Source organism: Macaca nemestrina, chromosome 6, assembly GCF_043159975.1.
Source record: "Macaca nemestrina isolate mMacNem1 chromosome 6, mMacNem.hap1, whole genome shotgun sequence".
NCBI classification, from domain to species: Eukaryota; Metazoa; Chordata; class Mammalia; order Primates; family Cercopithecidae; genus Macaca; species Macaca nemestrina.
The window spans coordinates 38,855,205-38,867,972 of record NC_092130.1 but is presented as its reverse complement, the minus strand read 5'-3'; the positions used below and the strand labels follow the sequence as shown (position 1 = coordinate 38,867,972).

At 40.7% G+C, this 12,768-nt stretch overlaps 1 protein-coding gene and 1 pseudogene across 4 annotated transcripts in view; one reads left to right on the top strand and one right to left on the bottom strand.

Moving 5' to 3' along the window:
- Positions 1 to 12,768, bottom strand: part of LOC105466980 (diaphanous related formin 1) — a 106,195-nt gene that overhangs the window by 71,244 nt on the left and 22,183 nt on the right. For 2 of the 4 annotated variants that reach the window (XM_071098275.1, XM_071098276.1), the window contains exon 2: positions 2,134 to 2,289. In XM_071098275.1, the coding sequence (XP_070954376.1) occupies positions 2,134 to 2,289 (156 nt within the window). Of the gene's footprint in view, positions 1 to 2,133; positions 2,290 to 2,378; positions 3,270 to 3,318; positions 3,346 to 12,768 lie in introns of those variants that run through there. The other 2 variants (XM_071098274.1, XM_071098277.1) reach the window with 2 other exon arrangements.
- On the top strand, positions 3,827 to 4,471 carry LOC112424081 (ubiquitin-ribosomal protein eS31 fusion protein-like; annotated as a pseudogene).

Sequence of the window (12,768 nt, the reverse complement as noted above, 5' to 3'; positions counted from 1 at the left end):
TTAATCTGAAGTTTTTGTGACTTAATTCCTGGTGCTTTTTTTTTTTTGAGACAAAGTCTCACTCTGTCACCCAGGCTTGAGTGCAATGACATAATCTTGGCTCGCTGCAACCTCCAGTTCCCAGATTCAAGTGATTCTTCTGCCTCAGCCTCCTGAGTAGCTGGGATTACAGGTGCCCGCCACCACACTCAGCTAATTTTTGTATTTTTAGTAGAGACAGGGTTTCACCATACTGGCCAGGCTGGTCTTGAACTGCTGACCTCGTGATCCACCCACCTCGGTCTCCCAAAGTGCTGGGATTACAGGTGTGAGCCATCACTGCCAGCCAGGTGCATTTTTCCTCTTACAGATAAACTGAACATAGAAGTTACAAAATGGTGGCCCTCAAGTTAAGTCAAATCCAAAGATAAAATGTTTCACTTGGCTAGCTCAACATTTTAAATCTGGGGGACCTTACATAAAAATACAGATCTCTAGTAAAACAGCTCCAATGGATGCAACCATCAAATTTCATGTTGTGGGAAACTCTACAGGTCAAACAAATGGTTTCTTCAAAAAAATTTTTTTTTTTAGTATCAATAATAAGGATAAAAGAAAAAGAGGTGCAGTGGCTCATGCCTGTAATCCCAGCACTTTGGGAGGCCGAGGCAGGCAAATCACAAGGTCAGGAGTTCGAGACTAGCCTGGCCAACATGATGAAACCCCGTCTCTATTTAAACTACAAAAATTAGCTGGGCGTGGTGGTGTGCACCTGTAATCCCAGCTACTTGGGAGGCTGAGGCAGGAGCATTGCTTGAACTCGGGAGGCGGAGGTTGTAAGTCTTGCTCTGCTTGCGACAGAGCAATACTCTGTCTCAAAAAAAAAAAAAAAAAAAAAAAGGAAAGGAAACCTATAGTTTAAATGAAAATTGAGAATATCAGTACAGTGGACTATATTTGGAATTGTGATTTGAACAAACTAGTGTTTGAAAAATGACCTAATTGGGGAAATTCAAATAGTGACTAGGATATTTGATGTTATTCAAGATTTATTATTTTTTTTTAAATTACAGATTTCTGACTTCTTTTGAAAAATAGAAATATCTGGCACTCCTAGGCAAGTATTCCCAACTGGAATGCAACCACCTACTAGAACTGAGTTGTGGCTGGCTTTTCTAATAAAAATGCCAAAAGCCTCTCTTCAATTTGCCACATTCCCCACTTATTTTGTCATCTTCTGTCTAGCCTGCTTACCTTATTTATACTACCTGCCTGGCCCAAGAGACATTTAAACTTGCAATCCAAGGCCAAGAGATTATCCTGATAGGCCATACTCTTTACACTCTTAATGTACTTGGAATATTAAGAGACAAACTGAAAGATTCATTGAAAAATAACAACGGTAGTACCAGTTGAGTGCTTACTATGTACCAGGCCCTGTGCTAAGGATTTTAAACCTAAGCTTTTAATTAAGCTAGGCCTGCCACTAGTCTCTATTTGAATCTGAGATCACATATCCATGCAATATATAGGTCTTACGAAATCCTGTACTCATCAAAACTTTCCAAGACTTACCACTAATGGACACTCATTGAATACCCTCCTTATTCGGTGTTCCTCACTGAGGAAAACAAAGTAAGTCACATGCACATATACTTCGTTACTTAGCTGACCTCAGACACAATCTTTAAAGGTCTTCTAGCAATTCTATGTATTTTCTTTCCAGATTCACCACTAAATACAGGACCTTGAGCAAATGATATTCCATTCTCAGTTTCTCCTTTATACAGAGTTTGTTGTGAATACTTCAACACTTTATCTGCTCTGGCTTAACCCAAAGGTGGTCTCCATATTACCATCTCTGGCACACAGGGTGAGATGGTCCACTATGTCTTTGTGGCTAAAGTGTTGCTGGGCAGAAGGACATGAACAAGACAGTGATCGGATGTTTCCAAATACAGATTCCAATTTGATGAACTGGTATTTGTATATTTAGTTCCTAATTATGGGATTATAGGGTTAATATAAAAAGTTCCATGTTAAGCCTGGAATTCTTTGTAATAAAGTGCTAGTTAGGGAACTATGCACCAAAAAGAGCCCACCATGCCCATAAATTCCCAGGAAGAAGCAACATTTTGGGAATGGAAAACTTACCAGCATCTGTTCAAAGAGAACCAGAACTTGTTCATCTGAAACATCTTGCAATGACTGTGCTGTGGGATCATCCCCATATGATGCAGAAGAATTTCTATGAGCAGAATTGGGCTTTTCCTTCTCCTTCTTAATTCTCATGCTGGTAAATCTCTCCAGCTGAGAAACAGAAAAAAGCATTAGCAGTGATCCATTTTCACTTACATAACAAACCACACATCAAATTCTTTACCCCTTTAACCTCTTACACGGGCATGGTTCCTCTGGTTCACGAGCAGTTCAAGACTCTTCTGACATGAAAAGAAGAATCAGTCTTCCTCCTATCTAACTTAGCATACTGACTCTGTACTCTCATCTATGTTCAAAGATAACAGAACCAAAGTATTAAGATTTCAAACCTCTTTACAATAGAAGAAACACTGTTCTTGATCTCCCCTACCATTTCTAAGTCTTGTAAAGTAGTACAGAACTGAAAGCCTCTCATGACAGAGTTCTATCAATAAAATGCCCTTTGTTTCCTTCTAGCTACCCAACAATAAATGTTGCTAGGACCCCAGAAGATGCCTCCCTTAAAGAGGTATTACTACAGAATTTAATAGATATAAGCCACATAGGATAAACGTGTCCTTAAAGTCAGGATTCATTCCTTTCTCTTGAATTTGTACACTCCACAGCACTTGTGTAATGTAAGTAGCAAAAGTTCAATATATATTCTTCAAAATCCCCTTTACATGACATCTCGTCAGCAAAGAATACAATGTACCTCAGGGGTATATATGCCATCTCTCTGCCAAACAAATGCTAACAAGCCATTCCTCAAATCTCAAATACCAATGCTTACATCAAAAAGAGTCCCCAATAAGCAACAGCTTATCAGCTCTCCTCGTTAGAAAATAACAGTAATTATCTGTAAGTATTATAGAGCTTCAAGTGATATGAGTGGCATTCAGACTGCAAGTCAGTTTGGAGTTTAAAAAGCATGCCTAACTTCAGAAGATAATGAAGGTCCATGGAAATGCATGCAATGGGCCAAACACAGAGCAAAGAGTTAGGAAAAAAGCCTTGAGATACTGAGTAGAAGCCATATCACCACTATAAGTTACAGAAAGTCAAAGTTATGAAAACTGGTAAATATTATAGTGTAGGCAATGAGCTAGAACATGCACATGCTAAACAAAATGTCCTTACCTCATCTGCCATGAGCCGCTTCAGAGTCTAGGAAACAGGAAAAAGGAGGGAGAAGAAAGAAATCAGTGAAGTACAAGGAAACCTCCCAAACACCAGACGGGTTGGGGAAAAAAGGGAGAGAAGTTGAAAGGATCCAAGCTACTTTCCACAAGCTAATGATTTCTATCAAAGTATTCCTTAGCACATTCCCTCAAGTAAGGGGCAGGAAGAATTTTAAGGTCACTAACATATGACTCTTAAAAAGGAAAAAAAAAAAAAAGAACACGACGCAGAACTGAACAGAATCCGAATCTGATGACCGATACACTTATGAGATATGCTCAACTTCATAGTAAATAAGGCAATGCGAATTAAAACCACAGTGAGATATCAATTCACACTCCCAAGACTGGAAAAAACGTTCATGTCCGTCTAGTCACAGACCAACAGGAACTCTTGGTGGTACTATAAAATGCTATAGCCACTTTGGAAAACAGTAAGGCATTATCCAGTAAAGTTAAATATGCACATGTACTACAACGCAACACATCAATTTCTATGTAACTATCCTGCTGAATTTTGCACATATGTAGTGGAAGGTGTATACCAAGAGTGTTCATAGTAACACTATGACATGTAAAACAGAAAACAATGCAAATGGTCATCAAGAGTAGGGTTTTCTGATCCGCCATCTGGATATATTGGAACCATCACCAAAACACAAATTTTCATAAAAATCCTTAAGGGGGAGGCCATCACTCTTGAGGTTGAACCCTTGGATAAAACAAAATATAAAGGCCAAAATCCAGGATAAGGAAGGAATTCCTCCTGACCAATAAAGACTGATCTTTGCTGGCAAGCAACTGGAAGGTGGATGTGCTTTGTCTGACTACAGCATTCAAAAGGATTCGACTCTTCATCTTGAGACTTTGTGGTAGGGCTAAGAAAAAGAAGTTTTACACTACTCCCAAGAAGAGTAAGCATGAGAAGAAGGTGAATCTGGCTGTCCTGAAACACCATAAGGCCAATGAGAATGGCAAAAGTAGACACCTTCGTTGGGAGTGCCCTTCAGATGGTGGTGTTACAGTGTTTATGGCCAGCCGGCCACTCTGACAGATATTATTGTGACAAAAGTTGTCTGATTTATTGCTTAAACAAACCAGAAGACAAATAATTGTGTATGAGTTAATGAAAGATGTGAACTAAAAGAGGAGAGTGGACAAATACACTGGTATATTGGTATAAGGAAAGCAATTTCACAAAGAAAGTGAATGAACTTACAGCTATTCATAAATATAATATTGAATTATTATTTCATTTACATTCAGCTTAAAAACATGTAACACTGTATTATTTGGGATGTAAAATTATTACATAAAGGAAATAATTACCATAAATGTCAAAACAGTGGTTACTTGGGGTGGGTGGGGTGGGGTTGTGACTGGGGAAGGGGACAAAGCAGCTTCTGGGGTGTTTACAATATTCTGTGTCTTGACATGGATCACATGACTGTCTAGTTTATAATTATTCTGTACATTTTACATTCTCTTCTGCATACATGTTATATTTTACCCCTCCTGCCCCCCAACTCCCCGCAAAAAAATAAAGTCTGAATGAGCAAGTCTGGGAAAGTGGGAATTTTTTTTCATCCTGCTTAATTTTAAACAATATTTTTTTTCATTAATGTCCTTAGAAGCGTACAGTAAACCTCTTTTTTTTTTTTTTAAAAAAAAGAGACAGGGTCTCCCTGTGTTGCCCAGGCTGGTCTCGAACCCCTGGCTCAAGTGATCTCCCCACCTCTGCCTCCTGTGTAGCTGGGATTTCAGGTGCATACCACCACACTCAGTTGGTAAATGCTTCTTGAGTAACCTTCCCCAACTAATGAAAAACTAGTTCCGTTTCTGCCACAAAGCTATTTTTCCTCTTTTACAGACCAGAAAAATCTACATTATTATGTTCATGTTCCCCATATAACACAATTCAGTTCAATCCAGTGTAAACTGTGAATGTATACTTCGTCCATTTTTCACCAACCTGGTGCTTTTGTAATAAAATAAAACAAACGCCGGGCGCGGTGGCTCAAGCCTGTAATCCCAGCACTTTGGGAGGCCGAGACGGGCGGATCACGAGGTCAGGAGATTGAGACCATCCTGGCTAACACGGTGAAACCCCGTCTCTACTAAAAAAATACAAAAAAACTAGCCAGGCGAGGTGGTGGGCGCCTGTAAGTCCCGGCTACTCGGGAGGCTGAGGCAGGAGAATGGCATAAACCCGGGAGACAGAGCTTGCAGTGAGCTGAGATCCGGCCACTGCACTCCATCCTGGGCGACAGAGGGAGACTCTGTCTCAAAAAAAATAAATAAAATAAAATAAAACAAACAAGCAAACAAACTTTAACCTCCATTGTCCAGAACAGGTCAAGCTTCCACTGGCTGAGGGCTAATCACTCACCCAAACCATAAGAATCTTGCCATGAGAAAATGTCCATGGAATTTACAGTTACTTCATGTGTTCTGATTACATAGTAGAAGCAAGGCAGAAGGATGATGAGGCAGAAAGCACCACCCAAGACAACCAACAACATAGTTCCTTTTGTCACCACCCCTAAGTCCCTTGGCATACAGAAGGTGAAACAAGCACAAAAGGGATGAATGCATACAATTTGGGTTACCATAGCCAAGGTTGAACTTACCTGCTCCTAGAGCAATTGCTTCCAAAATCTTGTCCCCCAAACTCAAAGAGTTCCCTCAGAACCAAGCAACAAGCAAACAACGCTAGGATGGATGTAACACAGATAACAGAACCTGAGTCTAAAGAATGGCAGCTGAATTGTTCACAGCTGAAGCTTAAGTTAAAAAAAAAAAAAAAAAAGTGTTGGGGGAAACCAGCAACCTGCTCTTTCTGCCTACAGACTCTTGATTCGTCTCTCTTCCATCCATGTCTATTAGCACTACCATTATTGTCTCCTGTTTGATTTCACACCATTATTGTCTCCTGTTTGATTTACTCCAACAGCCTCCTAACTGATCTCCCTGCCTTCAGTCCCATCTGCCCCATACCACATCCATTCTGCATACTATATCCAAGAGAACTCTTTCTAAAATGCCAAGCTGTCCATGTTATTTTTCCATTTAAAAGCCTTCAATCGCTCTCCACTGCCCTATGTTAAAATCCAAATTCCTGTGCATGGCATATGACTCTCCTGGCTTTTCCCCCAGTCTCATTTTCTCAGCAAACTCTCCGCCTCAAACTCCATCTTCATCTCCAAACAGATGACACTGTCTCAATGCCCCAGACTTGCCCTAGGCTGCTGCCTCCTCAGCCTAGACTGTGCTTTCAAGGCTAACTCCAACAGGCCCTACGGAATGATCCCTCCTCTAAATGGATATGTACCTTTCCTTGTGTTTCCATAGTAATAGGCACTTGCCTGTCTCACAGCATTAAAATTGGATTGCAATTGTCTTTTGATTGTGTTTCCTCTACCCCTTTCCAGACTAAGTTGCTTGATGGCAGAGCCTGAAACTTAGTCATTATATCTCCTATGAACAAATACTATAATCTAGTGTTGCCTCCCTAAAATATCAATCCCTGGAGAAACTCTCCAAGTCTATTCCATCTCTTCATTATATCAATGAAGAGACTTAAGCCCAGCCAGGTGAAGTAAATCACTGAGGTCATATGATTAGGGGATAAGTTGGATACAGAACTCAGGCATCCAGACTCCAAAAGCCGCCATATCTTTGCATTCCCCAAATTCTTGTGCCTTTTTCCTATTCAATGTCCACTAACTCTCGCCTTTAGATAGAAAAGAACGGGAGTTTTATACATATATAAAACTTCATATATACACACTTCATATACACATATATGAAGGAAGATGCCAGTTTCCCTTGCTTTCCTAGGGCATCATCAGAAACAGATTTTATCTTAAAAAAAAAAAAATTATCTGCCGGGCACGGTGCCTCACACTGTAATCCCAGAACTTTAGGAGGCCGAGGTGGGTGGATCATGAGGTCAGGAGTTTGAGACCAGCCTGACCAACATGGTGAAACCCCATCACTACTAAAAATACAAAAATTAGCCGGGTGTGGTGGTGCCTGCCTGTAATCCTAGCTACTCAGGAGGCTGAGGCAGGAGAATCGCTTGTACCTGGTAGGCAGAGGTTACAGTGAGCAGAGATCACGCCACTGCACTCCAGCCTAGGTGACAGAGCGAGACTTCATATCCAAAAAAAAAAAAAAAAGAAGAAAAAAAAGAAAGAAAAAAAAAGAAAAAAAATTACCCATGTTTTAGGGTTCAATTTGGGGAAGGACAACAAACACTATGCATGAGGGAAAAAAGCTACATTTCCTGAGCTAGTCCAACAGAGGGCAGCAACAACCAGCAAAGTGAATCACAGCACAGTCAGTACAAGCAAAACTGTTTTAGAATCCAATACAACACTCAAACAGCAAGCTCAGTTATTAAAATAGAAACCTGCTGCTTCAGTATATTCAGAGTGTATTGTTTACTTAGTTAATACTATGTGTATTCTTCTTACAGATTCTATGTTGGCAAACGGTTTTGTTCAGTAGTCATTTTTTAATTGTATCATTAGTTGTGTGTATTATCTGAAATGTAGAATAAGTTCCTAGATCAAGACAAAAAAAAAAAAAAAAGAAAAAATAGGAGTTCAGGAAGATAAATGCTACAGGAGCTTTATTTATGTATTATGTCTCAGATGTCTAAGCTTCTTAAAATTAAGTCTCTAATCATCCTACCTACATCTAAATGCATCCACTTTCATTATTCTCCTGGTTTGCTGTCAATTCTCTTCTGGTCCCAAACCAAACCCTTACTCCTAGCCTGGCTGTGGTAAATATCTCACTTCTTGGCCCTTCTATTCAGTCCTCCACTAAACATTAGCACTTTTACCTGTAACTACAAATATAGATACTGAAGGAAGCATAAATACAGAATGAAATTTTTTTTAAATATCCAAATCTGGCTTATGAATCCAGATTAATAGGAACTTTCAGGTAAAGGATGTCAGACTGAACCAAAACATCTAATTTCTCTCCTTCTTGAAACCTCACTAAACCTACAGAAAAGGTGTTTTTTAGAAAGTAAAAAGTGATGCAAGGAAAGAGCCTACAAGTTTGGGAAGAAAAAAAGAGCAGCTGCAAATTTTGAAGACTAGGACTAGAAGAATTAAATCCAACAGATTACAGAAAGCTGAGTCCTAAACCGGAAAGAGCAATAACCAACCCATTACACTTAAGGATCCTCAAAAGGCTCAGGAATAATTGGCACCAGATACCTATGGAAATAGGAGTTAAAGGAGGGGGAGGCTAAAAATAAGACTGGTTGGAAGCTGTTTAAGAAGCCAGTTAGATACCTAGATCCTACCCCACCCCTCAACCATGCCATTGGGAGACTATCCTCCCTTCTTCCAGCAGAGGTCTGGAAGTTTGTTCTCAGAAGAGGGTAAAACAGAGGGTCTCTGGATTGGAGGATGCCAGGGACCCTATACTAAAAAGAAAAGTAAACCTATGCATAGTATGTACTGAGACACTCAGCACGTTTCCCCCTCTAGTCTCTTAGAGCCCTAGCAGCCTGGCCTTTCCCCTTGAGACAGAAGGTTGGAAGTGTCTTCTCTGGGGAATCAACTTAAAGCTTGTGACATAGTCCAAGTAGATCACTTCAGAGCTCCATCATCCAACACGTACCACTAGGCACATATAATTATAGAGCACTACTAAGGTGGCTAGTATAAGTGAGGAGGAATTTATTACATTTTATTTAATTTTAACAAAATTTAAATGGCAAACTTATGAAAGAAGCTCAACATCATATGTCATCAGAGAAGTGTAAATTAAAATAAGATACCACTACATACCTACTAGAATAGCCAAAATCCTCAACACTGATAACAACAAATGCTTGCAAAGATGTGGAGCAAGAACTTTCCTTTCTTTTTTCTTTCTTTTTTTATTTTATTTTTTGAGACAGAGTCTCACTCTGTCACCAAGGCTGGATGCAGTGGCATGATCTCAGCTCACTGCAACCTTCGCCTCCCAGGTTCAAGCCTCCTGAGTAGCTGGGATTACAGGCGCCTGCCACCACACGTGACTACTTTTTGTATTTTCAGTAGAGACAGGGTTTCACCATGTTGGCCAGGCTGGTCTGGAACTCCTGACCTCAAGCGATCTGCCCACCTTGGCCTCCCAAAGTGCTAGGATTTATAGGCGTGAGCCACTGCACCCAGCCAAGCAAGAACTTTCAATTCATGGCTGGTGGGAATGTAAAATGGTACAGCCACTTTGGAAGAGTTTTACAGTTTCTTATAAAACTAAACATACACTAACATAAGATCCAGCGATCATGTTCCTTGGTATTTATTTATCCAAAGGAAGTGAAAACGTATGTCCACACCAAAAACCTGAAGAGAAATATTTACAGCAGCATTATTCATAAGTTACAGCAGCATTATTCATAATTGCCAAAACCTGAAAGCAACAGACATCCTTCAGTAGGTGAACAGGTAACTAAACTGTGGCACATTCAGACAACAGAACATTATCTGTTGTCTTCGTGATAATCTTAAGGGCATATTGCTAAAAGAAAGAAGCTGATCTGAAAAGGCTACATATGGCCGGGTGTGGTGGCTCATACCTGTAAACACAGCACCCTGGGAGGCTGAGATGGGTGGGTCACTTGAGACCAGGAGGTTAAGGCCAGACTGGTCAACACGGTGAAACACCACCTCTACTAAAAATATAAAAATTAGCTCAGCATGGTGGTGGGTGCCTGTAATCCCAGATACTTGGGAGGCAGAGGTATGAGAATAGCTTGAACCTAGGAGGCGGAGGTTGCAGTGAGCCAAGATCGAGCCACTGCACTCCAGCCTGGGCAACAGAGCAAGACACCGTCTCAAAAAAAGAAAAAGGCGGCCAGGTGTGGTGGCTCATGCCTGTAATCCCAGCACTTTGGGAGGCTGAGGCAGGTGGATTGCCTGAGGTCAGGAGTTTGAGACCAGCCTGGTCTCACTGGTCTCAGAGAAATCCCGTCCCTATTAAAACTACAAAAATTAGCTGGGCATGGTGGCGGGTGCCTGTAATCCCAGCTACCTGGGAGGCTGAGGCAGGAGAATCACTTGAACCTGGGAGGCAGAGGTTGCTGTGAGCCAAGATCAAGCCATTGCACTCCAGCCTGGGCAACAAGAGCAAAACTCTGTCTCAAAAAAAAAAAAAAAAGAGAAAAGAAAAAGGCTACATATTATACGTACCCAACTATATGACCTTCTAGAAAAGGCAAAACTGTGGAAAAAGTAAAGAGAACAGTGGTTGCCAAGGGTTGAGGGAGGCAGGTAGGGTAGGCAGGTTATGAATAAATAGAGCACAGAGGGATTTAGGGCAGCGAAAAATACTCTGTATGATACTATAGTAGATAGATACATGTCATTCAAGGATTGTACAACACTGAGTGAACCTTAATGTAAACTATGGACTTGGGTGATGCTAATGTGTTAATGCAGGCTCATCAATTGCAATAAATGTACCATGCCAGTGGGGGATGTTGACAATAGGGGAGGCCATGTGATATGGTTTGGCTCTGTGTCCCCACCCAAATCTCACCTTGAATTGTAATCCCCATAATCCCCACATGTCAAGGGCGGGACCAGGTGGAGGTAATAGGATCATGAGGGCAGTCTCCCCTATGCTGTTCTCATGATATCAAGTGAGTCTCATGAAATCTGATGGTTTTGTAAGCATCTGGCATTTCCCTTGCTAGCACTCACTCTGTCCTGCCACCCTTAGAAGGCAAAGCAGAAGGTGCCTGCTTCTCCTTTGCCTTCTACCACCATTGTAAGTTTCCTGAGGCCTTCCCAGCAATGCAGAATTATGAGTCACTTAAATCTCTTTCCTTTATAAATTACCCAGTCTCAGGCATTTCTTCATAGCAGTGTGAGAAAGAACTGATACACCATGCATGTGTGTGGGCAGGGATATATGGAAAATCTCTGTACCTTCATCTCAATTTTGCCAAGACCCTAAAACTGCTTTTTAAAAAAAGGGCTTAAAACAAATTTTAGGGACTGGGTGTGGTGGCTCACATCTGTAATGCCAGCACTTTGGGAGGCTGAGGCAGGTGGATGGCTTGGGCCCAGGAGTTGGAGACCAGCCTGGGCAACATGGCAAAACCTGCCTCTACAAAAATATTTAAACATCAGCCAGGCATGGGCCAGGCACGGTGGCTCACGCCTGTAATCCTAGCACTTTGAGTGGCCGAGGCAGGTGGATCGCGAGATCAGGAGATCAAGACCATTCTGGCTAACACAGTGAAACCCCATCTCCACTAAAAAATAAACACAAAAAATTAGCTGGGCGTGGTGGCACGCACCTGTAGTCCCAGCTACTTGGGAGGCTGAGGCAGAATTGCTTGAACCCAGGAGGCAGAGGTTGCAGTGAGCCGAGATTGCACCACTACACTCCAGCCTGGGCGACAGGAGCAAGACTCTGTATCAAAAAAAAACAAAATTTAACCAGGCATTGTAGTGCTTGCCTGTAGTCCCACCTACTCAGGAGGCTGAGGTGGGAGGATCAGCTGAGCCCCTGAGGCAGAGGTTGCAGTGAGCTGAGATCACATTGCTGTACTCTATCCTGGACAACACCTTAAGACTGTCTCAAAATAAATAAATAAATAAAAATTTAGCATCTCAGTTGAGATGTCTGTAAATGTGAAATAAACACTGCAGTTCATAACAATATAAAAAAAGTAAAATATTTCGTTATAATTTTTATATTTCATTCATATTGAAGTAATATTTTAGATATATTACATTAAACTTAATTTCACATGTTTCTAAAACTAGAAAATCTAAACTTACAATGTGATTCACGTTAGATTTCTATTGGATGGTGCTGTCCTACAGCAAAGCAACCAGCTTTCAAATCCTACCCATGCATCTAGAGTTTCCAATCTGCTTTGTAATCCCTCATTCTTAAACATGAGTAGACAATCCAGGATTATCAGACATCTGAGGAAAGCTCCTAACATGAGAGAAAAGGGGGCTGGGGGAAGCAACTTGCCATATAAACAGTATGCAACAAGAAGAAAGATGTTTTAAAAATCATTAATATCCACAAGAAACATTCAGAGGGAAAAAGAGCTCATTAGAAGTTTAAAATATGAGAACAGAAATTAAAACTCAATAAAAGGACTGGAAGAATTAAGGAAATTCCCCAAAAAGTACAGCAAAAAGAAAAGAAAATTAGACCAGTTTGGGAGGACCAATATCCAAATAATAGGAGAAAACATAAAATACAGAGCAAGTTATCAAGGAAATAAAGAAAATTTCCCAGTATTGAAGGGTAAGTCTCTAGCACAAAGGACAAAAATAGATTATTCAAAGGCATATAATGGTGAAATTTCAAAACACTGGAATACAAACAAAATCCTACAAAATTCCACAGAAAGGATGAAAACAGG